This window comes from Neophocaena asiaeorientalis, unplaced genomic scaffold, assembly GCF_003031525.2.
Source record: "Neophocaena asiaeorientalis asiaeorientalis breed wild unplaced genomic scaffold, Neophocaena_asiaeorientalis_V1.1 scaffold114, whole genome shotgun sequence".
Lineage (NCBI taxonomy): Eukaryota > Metazoa > Chordata > Mammalia > Artiodactyla > Phocoenidae > Neophocaena > Neophocaena asiaeorientalis.
In genome coordinates, this window is record NW_020173116.1 from 3381652 (window position 1) to 3397175 (window position 15524).

Genomic DNA, 15524 nt, shown 5'->3' on the forward strand with positions numbered 1-15524 from the left:
AGGAGGTGCTTGTAAAATATGGTTACGTACGTAAGTGATCCTGTCTTCCTGACTCATGCTCTTGAAGGGCAGGGAGCTTGTGTCTTTGCTCTCTGTCAGCATACTGTCCAGCTCAGTAGGTTTGTGTGCTACTGATTACGGGACACAGTAGAAGCTGTTTTCCCAAAAAGCCTGAACTTTGGTTGGGAGATAAGTTCCTCAACCTATTTGAGCCTTAACTTCAGCATCTAAAATGTGGAAATAAATTTGATGTTTAAAAAAATGTCTGTTTCAGCTCTTAAGAACTATCCTAGTCATCTTCACATTCTAAAGGAATTTGGAGATGGTAAATTTTTACCTGAGTATTGACGTTTTAGAAATTATTATTCTTTTTTTAATTATAAAATTTATTCTCCTTTTATATTGCACTTGTTTTCAAAATAAAGATTCTTACATTTTAAAAAAAGTTATTCTCATTTAAAGATATTTAGGAAACCCAGAAAAGCATGGTAAAGAAAAGAAACATCACTCATAATCATACTTTTCAGAGACTCTCACTATTCACATTTTGGAATACCTGTCTTCCTCCTGTTTTTTTTTCTTTTTCTTTTTCCTGTATATCCGTGGAGGCTTTTTTTTTTTTTTTTTTTTTTTTTTTTTAAAAACTAAAAGCCGTACTCTTGTGTAGCTTCCTTTACAGTATATTGTGAATATTTTTCCATATCCTGGGTGATCCTTGCAATCAGGCAAGTTTTTGGAAACACTGGCCTAGCCTAGATTTCAGGGGAGATGGAGAGGTAAAGGGAGAAGTGGGGAAAGAAAGAGAGTTCATTCACACGTGTGAGTGAAAGGTGAGTACAGTAACACACTTGGTGCACGTCTCACTGTGTCTGCACTTTCCAGATGTGTTGGACTGGCAAAGAGTTTGGTGCTCTTTGGATGACAGGAGTTTAGGTTGAGGTTGATAACACTCTTGATTGCTGGGATGAATACTTTTGGATAAGGTAAACCTGTTTGCCAGTAACATCTGGCTCCTTGAAGGTCTTCTCTGCCTAGCAGACTATTCCTCAGAGTTAGGACGTTGCCTGGTTAATTGAGAGAGTCTGCTAAGGAGTGTGAGCCAGCAGTGTCCTTTTTGGAATATCATTATACGCTCAATTATATTATCTCCGTCTGCTGGCAGGGAGGAACTATTGCCATGACTGGTATAGAAGACCTTCAGGGAAAACTCTTCAGGTAAGAAGAAACTTTGACCCTTGTCAAGTCAGAGGCCAATGCAGTGGTGTGCACGTGGAGATGGGTTTTGGAATCGGAGCCCTATCCCTGTTGAGCTAAACCTCAGTAAAGTTGTAGAGTGATATACTTCATCTTCTTAAAGGAAAAGCATCCAGGTTATGGTAATTCTAACACATGGTGACTGCACCAAGAAACTTCTCCGGGTATTTTCCTGCTTTGAGACAGCTAATCTGTGTGCCAGGCACTAGTGGTACAGCACAGCCCTGTACAGTATGCTTCATTACTCTCCTTTTTTCTCATTACTGTCATTCATTACTCCTCATTATGCTGGAGGAAACTGAAGCTTAGAGAGGTTAAAGAATGTGCTAGGAAGTGTCAGAGACTGGATTCCAACCAGGGTCTAACACCGAAACCCAGTGCTCTTAGCCACCGTGCTGTCGTTGCCACTCCTCTACAAAACCTTTCCTCGGTATGGTGAGGCACCATTGTAAAAACAGCAGAGTCCTCCTCCCTTCCCTCTATTCCTCCATCCTGCTTTCCAACAAATATTTATTGAACACGTAATATGTGCTAGACATTGGTGAGCATTACTGCCTGGTTCTTGAGGCATCTCACAAGACTTAGTTGTAGCTCTTTGAAATATTAAGTGCTAAGAGCATTTATTCATTCATGCATTCCACCAGTCTTTTTTATTGAGCATCTGCTATGTGCCTGGCTTTAAAAGGTGTAACGGTGGATACAAGAGCAGGGTCTGTGTCCATAGGCGTTTACTTTTCATTGTGAGGAGACTGACAGTAAAAAGAAGTAACTTAAGGTATTTTCACAGTGTGGTAGTACAGTAAAAGATAGAAACATGGCAATCTAATAAAGCGTACGGCAGCGGCTTGTGGGACACTGCTTTGGAAAGAGCGATCAGAGATACTGAGGTGACAGTTGAGCAGATTTGAGGGTGAAGGATGGAACCAGCCAACCACATGAAAACTGCCCAGACAGGGGGGATAGAAGTACAAAGGGGCAGGCAAGAAAGAACTTAGAACATTGAAGACCAGAAAGGAAGCCGGTATGGTTGGAGCACCGTAAACAAATGGAGTGAGATGAGGGGCAGGGTTGGCAGAGACCAGACTGTGTAGAATTCTTGGAGGCAGTGGAGTGCCACCATCTGATTGATTTATGTTTTATAAAGATTGCTCTGTGGTAGAATAAATTTCAGATAGGAGGCAAAAGTTTTAGGCAGAAATGGAAGGGAATCAGGCCAGTTAGTATACACATAGTAGTCTAGGGGAAAGATGGTGGTCATGGTGGCCCGGAAAGAAATTTATAGATCCCAGAAACATTTTGGAAATAGAGGCAAGATTTCCTGGTTCATTGATCAGGTATGGGAAATGACTTGGAGGGTTTTTTGGCTCGAGCAGTTCAATGGATAAAACGAATAAAAACATCTGATTTCCTTATTTTAAGGATTAGGAAGCTGAGGCCCAGAGATGTAAAGTTGGCTAGCCCAAGGATGTCCTTGTAATAGCCAGAGCCTCCCCCAAACAATCCTTCTGGGGAACACTAGGCTGCTAATATTTAACCAAAACTGAGCTAACCTAGTGTAATATACGATCAGATGATTTAGCATTGATACCTTGAAATAGTTGGAAGCTATGCCGAAACTGTAATAGCGATTAAGAAAATTCTTATTTTTCAGATATTCGTATTTAGCATATACTAGACAGTATTTTCAAGGCTGTCAGAGTAAATGTCTGCGAAAAAGATTCATGAGTAGACTACATAGTCTGTATACAGAATTGGGAGGTTTTAAAAATTTACTCAGAGAGGTTCTGCATCAAATTTTAGAAGTTAGTAACTAGAAGATGAAACTTTGAAGATTTTGCAAGTTTAGATTTGGTAAGGTGAATGTAAAGGTCATTGTGGTATGAAAGAGACGCAATTGAAAAGGACAATGTGACTTCAAATTTAAGCACACGATGAAGAGGCTGGTGAAGATGGTCAGTGGGTTTCACCTGGTTAAGCCATAGACTGTTTAGCTGTCTGGAGTTGAGTTTAATCTCTTCCTTCTCTTTCCATGGTGGGAAAGTATAAACTGGATAGTATAAACTGGGTAGAATTTGGTCCGTTATTAATATTTTTGTAAAGTTAAAAGTACACGAAAGTGGAAGGGGACAAGTGTCCTAACTTTGTCCCACAGGCCTGTCATGACTTGATATTTTTTGCAGCTTGGGATGACCTTTGTGACTTGATGAGCCACAAACCAGCAAGAACCATGTCCTCAACCTTTATTGCATTGTAAAGGCTTAAGTTGGTACCCAGTAGGCACCACTGCCTGCAAGAGTCCTATGTGGTCTGGTCTCCTGCCAGTCTACGCAGTAAGTGCGTGGTGGGCATTTAGTAATGTCGAACTGAATGCATGTGAAGCTGCCACCATTTGAAGACTGTCGATTAAAAGCTCACTTCTGCGCTTGCATTAGTAAAGTAATTGCCACGTGGCTGCATTTTCCTGGCATAATGATTCAGAGGTCTGAAAGATCAGCTTGTGATCTTTTAAAGGAAGACGCAAGTTTCGTGAAAAGCTGGAGTGACTTATTTAATAGCTCTCAGGTATAAGTCCTTAATTTGTGATTTATTACTTGTTCTACCGTCCTGTTCTTTTTATTTGGTGATTTTGGTGTGCTTGTTTACTACTAAACCGAGCGAATAAACTTGAATCTTGCTAGCATTTCGTAATGCCTCAACTAGGGGCTTTCCTTTTAATACCTGTTTGGTTTGGTATCTTTTAGGCCTCTCCCAGTGTGTGTCCTGTACAGTCTGTTCCCACAACAGTTTTTAAGGAGATACTGCTCGGCTGCACTGCAGCAACTCCGCCAAGTAAGGACCCGAGACATCAGAGTACTCCCCAGGCTGCCAACTCTCCACCTAACCTTGGAGCAAAGATTCCTCAAGGGTGAGCAGTTACGATTTAAAAATGTTTAATCATAATACAGCGAACAGTTATTTTAGCCATGGTTCTTCCTGTCTGAGCTGACATTGCTCAGGTGGCAAGACGGACCCTACATTCAGTGTTTATAGAGAGACCCTTAGTGCAGCTAAAATTTGATGTAATTACCTGCCATTCAGTGTATCTCAGGTTGTCCAGGGAGGTTAGAGTTTCCAAGTTGGTCAGGTGCCTTCAGAGGTGGTAAGTGTAGTAGGCATACAGGACAACATTTAAAGGGTTACAGAAAAGAAAGGGGTGTGAGGAAAGAGGCGCTTTCTTGACATGATCTAGGGAGAATGGTCAATTGAAATACTACAGACAGCTGTAGAAAAATGTCCACTTTTAAGGAAAAGGGAGCAGATTGGTTGTATGTGGAAGACCGAGGTCAGTGGGAGTGTGGAGAAGAGGGAGACAGGGTTCCAGTGAGTGGTTCTCATCAGCCCAGACCTCAAGTATAGGTGAGAAATGTGGCAGTAGAGAAAATACTAAGCCATGAGGCATAGTTACTAAGTTATAGGTGAAGATAATAAGAAATGTAAAATTTAATCAGAGATTTAAAGTGGCTACAAGGTTAATGGAGAGAAGAGTTTGAAGGGAAGGATCTCTTAGGAGGAGTGGTGGCCTGTGCAGGCAGTGGATAAAAACCTAAGATAGGGGTCAGAGACTGGTATAGAAAGGTAGGCTTGGAAGGCCACTGCAGTAAGGTGGGAGGGTGGGTGAGCACATCGGTTCACTGGGAGGACAGCGGGCTGCTTGGGAGAGAGCTTGGAGGAGGGACACATAGCAGTCAGAGAGAGGGCGGAGTGGTCTTCAGAGCAGAAAGAGGGAGCCGTAAGAAGTTCGGTGGTACCCAAGCAAAGATGTCTAGTATGGGTACTTAAGTGAGAACAGCTTCTCCAGGATGAGATCCTTTGTTAGAGGCAGGAAAACGAGTGTAACAGGAAAAAAGGACTTTGCATTTTGCTGGGGAAAGAACTTTAGGATGAATTTCAGAGAAACAAAGTTTCTTTAAGGATAACCCCTATTGGGGGTGGAGGGAGTACCAGATGGTTCTGTGAACAAGTACATAATCAGCTGGCTCTTCTCTTTGCTTTGGGTCTTGATCACTGACCAAACGAGTGAAATAGTCCAGTGCTAAGGCTGGTAACACGTTCATAGTCAGATAGGGTTTTGCGCTGCTGGTGATTTGGGTTCCATGTGATACTCAGTTTGCTTTGAAGGAAAGCTAAGGTTCATTTTGCTATGAGAAGTAGAACTAACTTGAAGTAGTTACAGATTTATGAGAACACGCAAATAGGATTTAGGGTTATCTTTTTCTTCGTGTTTAATATATTTTTGCAGAGCCATTGACTGATTACTTTTAACTCCAGCCCATAGAAACCTATCATAAATTCTCTAATATAAGCGGTTTTCTTTTCTCTTTCATACTGGTTACTTTAGGGAACCAAGCAATTACTTTTGGAAGGTAGGGAAGAGATAAAAGAATCCTAGATGCTAGTTTTCATATTACTCTTTTTCAGAAGTCATAAACAGATTTTACCAGAACTTTCTTCCTGTCTAAATACAAAGCCTGAAATACTGAGAACACCAGATGTTGTCTGCAAAGTAGGGTTGCTCTCTTCCAAGTCCTCTCAGATTGGAACTGGAGACTTGAAAACCCTGAGTGAACCAAAGGGAAGCTATACCCAGCTGAAGACAAACACTGACCAGGAAAGCGGCTTGGAATCTTTTCCTCCATCATCGACTGACCTTCCTAGGGAGTGCTTACCTACAAAGGCTTCTTCTACGGCAGAACTGGAAATTGCCAGTACTCCTGAACTGCAGAAGCATCTCGAACATGGACCTTCCACATCTGATGTCCTTTCAAATAAGCCAGAAGAGAAGGCAGATGTCAACAGTAATAGTCCTCATTGTTGTGTAGAAAAAAAGGTAGAACCTTCAACTTTAGGTTGCCAGTCACAGAATTTAAAGGAGTCTTCAGCAAAAGTAGATACTGAGAGCTGTTATACAAGAAGCAACAATAAAATCCAGAATGGTGAGTGTTTCTGCATATCTTTATTGGTAGAAGGTAAGAAGTGGTTGTCAGTACGCACATACCTTCTTCCTACCTTATGAGAAAATGACTGTAGAAAAAGTTCATACAATCAAAAAAGTTCAAAGAAGAAAGTAAAATCCCTAAATCTTCTCAGAAATGATTACTTTTAACATTTTGGTGGACTTAGTTCCATGTATATAGAAACACAGATAAACCATTACACAAATGGGTTCATACCAACAGTTTTACCCAGTGCATTAGTGTAGGTGCCTCTCAACATTTTAAAGTCTGCAAGGATTCCATTATATGCATTTACCGTATGACTTAGGTGGTTCCCAGTTTTTGGTTTAAGAAAATAATTTTGAAATAAAATCTAAAGTGATCTGATGATTGCCTTATCTTCAGCCTATTCCTTATCTTTCTGTGACATCCAGGTTGGAGTGAAGGAAGTGATTGAAATTTTATGCTCACACAGGTAGTCCAGATTTGAAATTCTTTTAAAAAGGGAATTGCGGGCTTCCCTGGTGGCACAGTGGTTGAGAGTCCGCCTGCTGATGCAGGGGACACGGGTTCGTGCCCCGGTCCGGGAAGATCCCACATGCCGCCGAGCGGCTGGGCCCGTGAGCCATGGCCGCTGAGCCTGCGCGTCCGGAGCCTGTTGCTCCGAGGCGGGAGAGGCCACGACAGTGAGAGGCCCGCGTACCGCAAAAAAAAAAAAAAGGGAATTGCATCACCACCTCTAGAAAAGGGATTTTTAGTTAAAGAATTTAAGGACAGTGCTGAAACACCAGGCAGAGTCTCTTTGCTTAAGCGGAGGTCCGGCTGCGCCCACAATTTAGAACTAAGTACTCTTCTTATAGAGAAGATGGCACATGTATTTCACACGACTTATGTTAAGTTTGAGGATGAATATCAGTGATGGTAGTTACCAGATGCTCTCTTACTAGAATTAATAGAACTAAATGGCTTCAGTGTGTCAGAAGGTTCAGGCCTATTACAGTTTAAAAATAGACTTGATAATTGTCAGCTGTGTGGGAAAATTAACTTAAAAAAAACCGTAATGAAAACGCTATTCATCTGGGTAAGTAACAAATGAATAATCCACACTCTAGCTTTTCCTACAGGCCTCTGAAACTAGAGGTGGATTTGACTGGGGGTCTTTTTGAAGTAGAGTTGGAGGAATTGGAAAACAACTTTCCTTGCTGAGTAATACTTCTAACCCAGCTTGTTCGTTCTCGAGGCTTAAGTCGGTACAGCTGGTAATTTGCACAAAATTAACTGCATAAGGTACTGCTGTTCCTCAGGAGTTATGTAACTCCCCAAAGAAAGCGAATATTCATAACCATGTCCCTGTTCTATTTCTTTATTCTTTTTGAGTCATCAGCCCTCACATTCAGCTAGTTTTTAAGGCAAATTATTTTAATATGTGAAGAAACAAAGTTCTGGACCGGTAAGCACATTATAGGTATAGAAGTGAGTTTCAGTCAGAGCCCAGCTTTGTCTTTTTCAATATGTTGTGCAGCTATGCTCCAACTAAAATGATTTTAAGAGAAATGAAAAAGCCACTCCACATCCTGGTGCATGCTGTCTACTGGGACTTTTGGCTGAGGAGTAAGACAGTGTGATCAGAAGCCTGCCAGGATCTCTGTGCTGTTTCCACCAGTATTGCTTGTGGGTATGGAGAGACTCGACTGGAAACTGTTCCTCTGCTATGTGTGTCCTTGCTTGCTTAGGGGTTAGAAAACAAAAACAAGCTGGAGTTGAACAGCTGCCCTCTTTCTGTTTAGTAGATGTGTGGCTCCTCAGAAGTTGGTGTTGCTTTTTTCCCTTGACTCTGCTCTGAATTGAGTCCTTGATTGGGGATCAGCTGTTCCCCTCCTCACTGAAGAGCTAGATTTAGATAGTTCAACTTGCTTATTTCTAGGTATTTCCTCTTTAAAGCCCAGGCCGAACAGATAAGATAATCTCTGGACTCGGTCTGGGAAAAACTGGTCCACTCAAAGAATGATGTGTTTCCAATATCTGAGTAATTAAAATTCCATCCTGAACTACTGATTTCTTTATTTTCCCTCCTTTCTTGCTTTACCTTCTCTTTCACTAACTGAATGCGAATGTTTAAGGGGTCAAGGCCTGATGGCATCCATTTAGCATTTTACACTGTGCTCTAGTCATGCTTTAAAAGAGAGGTAAGATTAGAACACGTCTAAGGTAATTATTAAAGGTGCTTATATTATTTAAAGCCTTCTTTGGTTTGAGATCTTTATTCTAGTTTCTTTCAAGACTCCTTACCACCATCTCCTACCCATCTCTTGACTGGGTCCCCAGAAGTTGTGTTTTTGTTTTTTGTTTGCCTAAGAATCAACTTTCCTCTTCTCAGCTCCCTTGGACCCCGAGAAAAGGTCTTTTCTGTCGGGGATTTTTTTTTTTTTTTTTTAAACATCTTTATTGGGGTATAATTGCTTTACAATGGTGTGTTAGTTTCTGCTTTATAACAAAGTGAATCAGTTATACATATACATATGTTCCCATATCTCGTCCCTCTTGCGTCTCCCTCCCTCCCACCCTCCCTATCCCACCCCTCTAGGTGGTCACAAAGCACCGAGCCAATATCCCTGTGCTCTGTGGCTGTTCTCCACTAGCTATCTATTTTACGTTTGGTACTGTATATATGTCCATGCCACTCTCTCACTTTGTCCCAGCTTACCCTTCCCCCTCCCGGTATGCTCAAGTCCGTTCTCCAGTAGGTCTAAATAAAAGGGAGAAAAAGTAGAGAGAATTAGTAGAATTATGAAGAAAGAAAGAAAGAAAGGAGGGAAGGAAGGAAGAAGGAAAGAAGGAAAGAAAGGGATGTAGGGAGGAAGGAAGGAGGGAAGGAAGGAAAAAAGAAAAGAAGATACACTAAAATAAAATAAAGTTATTAAATTAAAAAATAATTATTTAGGAAAAAAAGGGGGGACGGATAGAACCTTAGGACAAATGATGGAAGCAAAGCAATACAGACAAAATCTTACACAGAAGCATACACATACACCCTCACAAAAAGAGGTAAAGGGGAAAAAATCATAAATCTTGCTCTCAAAGTCCACCTCCTCAATTTGGGATCATTCATTGTCTAAAGGAGGGAGGGAGGGAGGGAAGGAAGGAAGGGAAAGAAAGAAGGTAAAGTATAATAAAGTTATTAAAATTAATTATTAAGAAAAAAAATTTAAAAAAAAACGGACGGATAGAACCCTAGGACAAATGGTGGAGGTGGAAGCAAAGCTATACAGACAAAATCTCACACAGAAGCATACACATACACACTCACAAAAAGAGGAAAAGGAGAAAAAATAGATCTTGTTCTCGAAGTCCACCTCCTCAATTTGGGATGACTCGTCTATATTCATGTATTCCACAGATGCAGGGTACATCAAGTTGATTGTGGAGCTTTAATCCGCTGCTTCTGAGGCTGCTGGGAGGGATTTCCCTTTCTCTTCTTTGTTCTCACAGTTCACAGGGGCTCAGCTTTGGATTGGGCCCCGCCTCTGCGTGTAGGTCGCTGGAGGGCGTCTGTGTTTTGCTCAGACAGGACGGGGTTAAAGGAGCCGCTGATTCGGGGGCTCTGGCGCACTCAGGCCGGGGAGAGGGAGGGGCACGGCGTGCGGGGCGAGCCCGCGGCGGCAGAGGCTGGCGTGACATTGCATCAGCCTGAGGCCCGCTGTGTGTTCTCCCGGGAAAGTTGTCCCTGGATCCCGGGAACCTGGCAGTGGCGGGCTGCACAGGCTCCCCGGAAGAGGGGTGTGGATAGGGACCTGTGCTCGCACACAGGCCCCATCGTGGCGGCAGCAGCAGCCTTAGCGTCTCCCGCCCGTCTCTGGGGTCCGTGCTTTTAACCGCGTCTCCCACCTGTCTCTGGGGTCAGCTGTGTTCACGCTGCCAACCCCAGTCCTCGCCCTGCGCTCCGACCAAAGCCCGAGCCTCAGCTCGCAGCCCCGCCCAACCCAGCGGGTGAGCAGACAAGCCTCTCGGGCTGGTGAGTGCTGGTCGGCGGCACCGATCCTCTGTGCGGGGAATCTCCCAGCTTTGCCCTCCGCACCCCTGTGGCTGTGCTCTCCTCTGCGGCTCTGAAGCTCCCCCCTCCGCCTCCCGCAGTCCGCCCGCGAAGGGGCTTCCTAGTGTGTAGAAACCTTTCCTCCTTCACAGCTCCCTCCCACTGGTGCAGGTGCCGTCCCTATTCTTTTGTCTCTGTTTATTCTTTTTTCTTTTGCCCTACCCAGGTACGTGGGGAGTTTGTTGCCTCTTGGGAGGTCTGAGGTCTTATGCCAGCATTCTGTAGGTGTTCTGTAGGAGTTGCTCCACGTGTAGATGTATTTCTGGTGTATTTGTGGGGAGGAAGGTGATCTCCGCCTCTTACTCTTCCGCCATCTTCCCCTCCGCCGCCTTCTGTCGGTTTTATATGAAATACAGTCCCTCAGTATCTGAGAGGGATCATTTCCAGTACCCCCTGTGGATACCAAAAATGCACCAGTCCCCTACAGTTAGCCTTCCCATTCCCATCTGCAGATTCAGCCAACCACAGGTCGTGTAGTATTTTCAATCCATGGTTGGTTGAACCCACGGTTGTAGAGGGCCCACTGTATGCCTTAAGGCTCTTGACCTAGAAATGGATTCCTTTCTGTGTTATTTGGTCTGACACAGTGGTTGCTCTTTAATGTTACATCTCTATTTTTGTCTCCCTTTTTCTTAAAAACCATCTTCACTTTTCCTTTCAAGTTCACCTGCCCATTACAAGTTAAAACTTAAAACATGCATTTACTTAGAATCAAAATCCTCTCTTTAGCCAGTGCTCTTAATCTTGAATGGAACGTATGTGTGAAGGAAATAGAAGATATGTCAAGGGTCAAGTGGCATCTCCTAGAAGCATTTAGAGGATCACTTATAGGCCAGGGGGCCTGTGACGTTTGGAATGGTTAGCTTTTGCAGAATGCTTTGGAAAACACATCTCAAACCAGTCTTTTTGAGTGTGAAAACTGACACAGTTGACTCCCGCACGGTCCTCTGTTGAAGCGTTCTTCTTATCTAGGGTTGTGAATAGAGGTATGCACTAACTTGGAATTGTGGGTCTGGGGTTTTAAGTTGCCAGATGGACTCATCAAATGAGGTGTATTTTATAAAGAGAATAAAACTTCCAATTGTTCTGACAGTTGTCTTCTATTAAGCCATTTTTAGAAATTACTACAGTTGAACCAGTAATTGAGAAGAGGAGTTCTCCCTTTGGGAAAACTGACCTTTTGAATAGAATTCAGTCAAATATTGATGTGACTTTTAAAATTTGAGGTCCCATTTTCCTTCATCTTTTTTTCTAGCCCCATCCCGGAAGTCGGTTTTGACAGACCCAGCCAAACTCAAGAAGCTGCAGCAGAGCGGTGAGGCCTTTGTGCAGGACGACTCTTGCGTGAACATCGTTGCACAGCTGCCCAAGTGCCGGGAGTGTCGCTTGGACAGCCTCCGAAAGGATAAGGAGCAGCAGAAAGACTCGCCCGTGTTTTGCCGCTTCTTTCACTTCAGGAGGTGAGCCATTTGGGGAAAAGCTGAGATACCCTGGGCCCTGTAGTGTACTTTTCTCCCTCTTCTAGCAACAGTAAGTCTAAAACTGAAAAGAGTACAGATTACACTTTTTAATCTGTGGATTTAGGAATCTAGATCTTATTACACATTCTTTCCTTCTCATTCTCCTTTTCAGGTTTTTTTTTTTAAAGCAAAGAAGCTTAAAAATACAAACTTCCATTTTTTTTTTAAACATCTTTATTGGAGTATAATTGCTTTACAGTGTTGTGTTAGTTTCTGCTGTATAACAAAGTGAATCAGCTATATGCATATGTATATCCCCATATCGCCTCCCGCTTGCGTCTCCCTCTTACCTTTCTTATACCACCCATCTAGATGGTCGCAAAGTACCGAGCTGATCTCCCTGTGCTATGCGGCTGCTTCCCACTAGCTATCTATTTTACATCTGGTAGTGTATATTTGTCAGTGCTACTCTCTCACTTCATCCCAGCTTACCCTTCCCCCTCCCCGTGTCCTCAAGTCTATTCTCTACATCTGTATCTTTATTCCTGTCCTGACATTAGGTTCATGAGAACCATATTTTTTTTTGAGATTCCATATATATGTGTTAGCACACGGTATTTGTTTTTCTCTTTCTGACTGCACTCTGTATGACAGACTGTACGTCCATCCACCTCATTACAAATAACTCAATTTCGTTTCTTTTTATGGCTGAGTAATATTCCATTGTGTGTACGTGCCACATCTTCTTTATCCATTCATCTGTCAGTGGACACTTAGGTTGCTTCCATGTCCTGGCTATTGTAAATAGTGCTGCAATGAACATTGTGGTACATGACTCTTTTTGAATTATGGTTTTCTCAGGGTATATGCCCAGTAGTGGGATGGCTGGGTCATATGGTAGTTCTATTTTTAGTTTTTTAAGGAACCTCCATACTGTTCTCCATAGTGGCTGTATCAATTTACATTCCCACCAACAGTGCAAGAGGGTTCCCTTTTCTCCACACCCTCTCCAGCATTTATTGTTTCTAGATTTTTTGATAATGGCCATTCTGACCAGTGTGAGGTGATACCTCATTGTGGTTTTGATTTCCACTTCTCTAATGATTAGTGATGTTGAGCATCTTTTCATGTGTTTGTTGGCAATCTGTATATCTTCTTTGGAGAAATGTCTGTTTAGGTCTTCTGCCCATTTTTGGATTGGGTTGTTTGTTTTTTTGATATTGACCTGCATGAGCTGCTTATATACTTTGGAGATTAATCCTGTGCCAGTTGCTTCGTTGGCAAATATTTTCTCCTATTCTGAGGGTTCTCTTTTCGTCTTGTTTGTGTTTTCCTATGCTGTGCAAAAGCTTTTAAGTTTCATTACGTCCAATTTGTTTATTTTTGTTTTTATTTCCATTTCTCTAGGAGATAGGTCAAAAGGGATCTTGCTGTGATTTATGTCATAGAGTGTTCTGCCTGTGTTTTCCTCTAAGAGTTTTATAGTTATGGCCTCTCCCGTTGCGGAGCACAGGCTCCGGATGCACAGGCTCAGCAGCCATGGCTCATGGGCCCAGCCGCTCTGCGGCATATGGGATCTTCCCGACCGGGGCACCGAACCTGCAACCTCTGCATTGGCAGGCGGACTCTCAACCACTGCGCCACCAGGGAATCCCCAAGTTGTGCAATTTTTGGTTCTAGTACTGCGAAAAATACCATTGGTAGTTTGATAGGGATTGCATTGAATCTGTAGATTGCTTTGGGTAGTAGAGTCATTTTCACAGTGTTGATTCTTCCAATCCAAGAACATAGTATATGTCTCCATCTGTTTGTATCATCTTGAATTTCTTTCATTAGTGTCTTATAGTTTTCTGCATACAGGTCTTTTGCCTTCTTAGGTAGGTTTATTCCTAAGTATTTTATTCTTTTCGTTGCAATGGTAAATGGGAGTGTTTCCCTAATTTCTCTTTCAGATTTTTCATCATTAGTATATAGGAATGCAAGAGATTGCTGTGTGTTAATTTTGTATCCTGCTACTTTACCACATTCATTGATTAGCTCTAGTAGTTTTCTGGTAGCATCTTTAGGATTCTCTATGCATAGTATCATGTCATCTGCAAAAAGTGACAGTTTTACTTCCTTTCTGATTTGGATTCCTTTTATTTCTTTTTCTTCTCTGATTACTGTGGCCAAAACTTCCAAAACTATGTTGAATAATAGTGGTGAGAATGGGCAACCTTGTCTTGTTGCCCTGAGAAATGGTTTCAGTTTTTCATCATTTAGAACGATGTTGGCTGTGGGTTTGTCATATATGGGCTTTATTATGTTGAGATAGGTTCCCTCTATGCCCACTTTCTGGAGAGTTTTTATCATAAATGGGTACTGAATTTTGTCAAAAGCTTTTTCTGCATCTCTTGAGATTATCATATGGTTTTTATCCTTCAATTTGTTAATATGGTGTATCCCATGGATTGATTTGCATATATTGAAGAATCCTTGTATTCCTGGGATAAATCCCACTTGATCACGGTGTATAATCCTTTTAATGTGCCGTTGGATTCTGTTTGCTGGTATTTTGTTGAGGATTTTTGCATCTGTGTTCATCAGAGATATTAGCCTGTAGTTTTCTTCCTTTGTGACATCCTTGTCTGGTTTTGGTATCAGGGTGATGGTGGCCTCGTAGAATGAGTTTGGGAGTGTTCCTCCCTCTGCTATATTTTGGAAGAGTTTGAGGAGGATAGGTGTTAGCTCTTCTCTAAATGTTTGATAGAATTCACCTGTGAAGCCATCTGATCCTGGGCATTTGTTTGTTGGAAGATTTTTAATCACAGTTTCAATTTCAGTGCTTGTGATTGGTCTATTTATATTTTCTGTTTCTTTCTGGTTCAGTCTTGAAAGGTTGTGCTTTTCTAAGAAATTGTCTATTTCTTCCAGGTGGTCCATTTTATTGGCTTGTAGTAATCTCTCATGATCCTTTGTATTTCTGCTGTGTCAGTTGTTACTCCTCCTTTTTCATTTCTAATTCTGTTGATTTGAGTCTTCTCCCTTTTTTTCTTGATGCGTCTGGCTAATGGTTTATCAATTTTGTGTATCTTCTCAAGGAGCCAGCTTTTAGTTTTATTGAGCTTTGCTGTCCTTTCCTTCATTTCTTTTTCATTTATTTCTGATCTGATCTTTATGATATTTTTCCTTCTGCTAACTTTGGGGGGTTTTTGTTCTTCTTCCTTTAATTGCTTTAGGTGTAAGTTTAGGTTGTTTGAGATTTTTGTTGAGGTAGGATTGTATTGCTATAAACTTCCCTCTTAGAACTGCTTTTGCTGCATCCCATAGGTTTTGGGTTGTCCTGTTTTCATTGTCATTTGTTTCTAGCTATTTTTTGATTTCCTCGGTGATCTCTCAGTTATTTAGTAGCGTATTGTTTAGCCTCCATGTGTTTGTATTTTTTACAGTTTTTTTCCTGTAATTGATATCTAGTCTCATAGTGTTGTGGTCGGAAAAGATACTTGATACGATTCTAATTTTCTTAAATTTACCAAGGCTTGATTTGTGACCCAAGATATGATCTATCCTGGAGAATGTTCCATGAGCACTTGAGAAGAAAGTGTATTCTGTTGTTTTTGGATAGAATGTCCTATAAATATCAATTAATTCCATCTTGTTTAATGTGTCATTTAAATTTTGTGTTTCCTTATTTATTTTCATTTTGGATCATCTGTCCATTGGTGAAAGTAGGATGTTCAAGTCCCCTCTTATTACTGTGTTACTGTC

The 15524-nt window shown here is 41.8% G+C and overlaps 1 protein-coding gene across 7 annotated transcripts in view; it reads left to right on the plus strand.

Moving 5' to 3' along the window:
- Positions 1-15524, plus strand: part of KDM3A (lysine demethylase 3A) — a 56511-nt gene that overhangs the window by 16637 nt on the left and 24350 nt on the right. For 6 of the 7 annotated variants that reach the window (XM_024743707.1, XM_024743708.1, XM_024743709.1 and 3 more), the window contains 3 exons: positions 3996-4159; positions 5713-6227; positions 11573-11777. In XM_024743707.1, coding sequence (XP_024599475.1) covers positions 3996-4159; positions 5713-6227; positions 11573-11777 — 884 coding nt within the window. Of the gene's footprint in view, positions 1-3629; positions 3817-3995; positions 4160-5712; positions 6228-11572; positions 11778-15524 lie in introns of those variants that run through there. The other variant, XM_024743714.1, reaches the window with a different exon arrangement.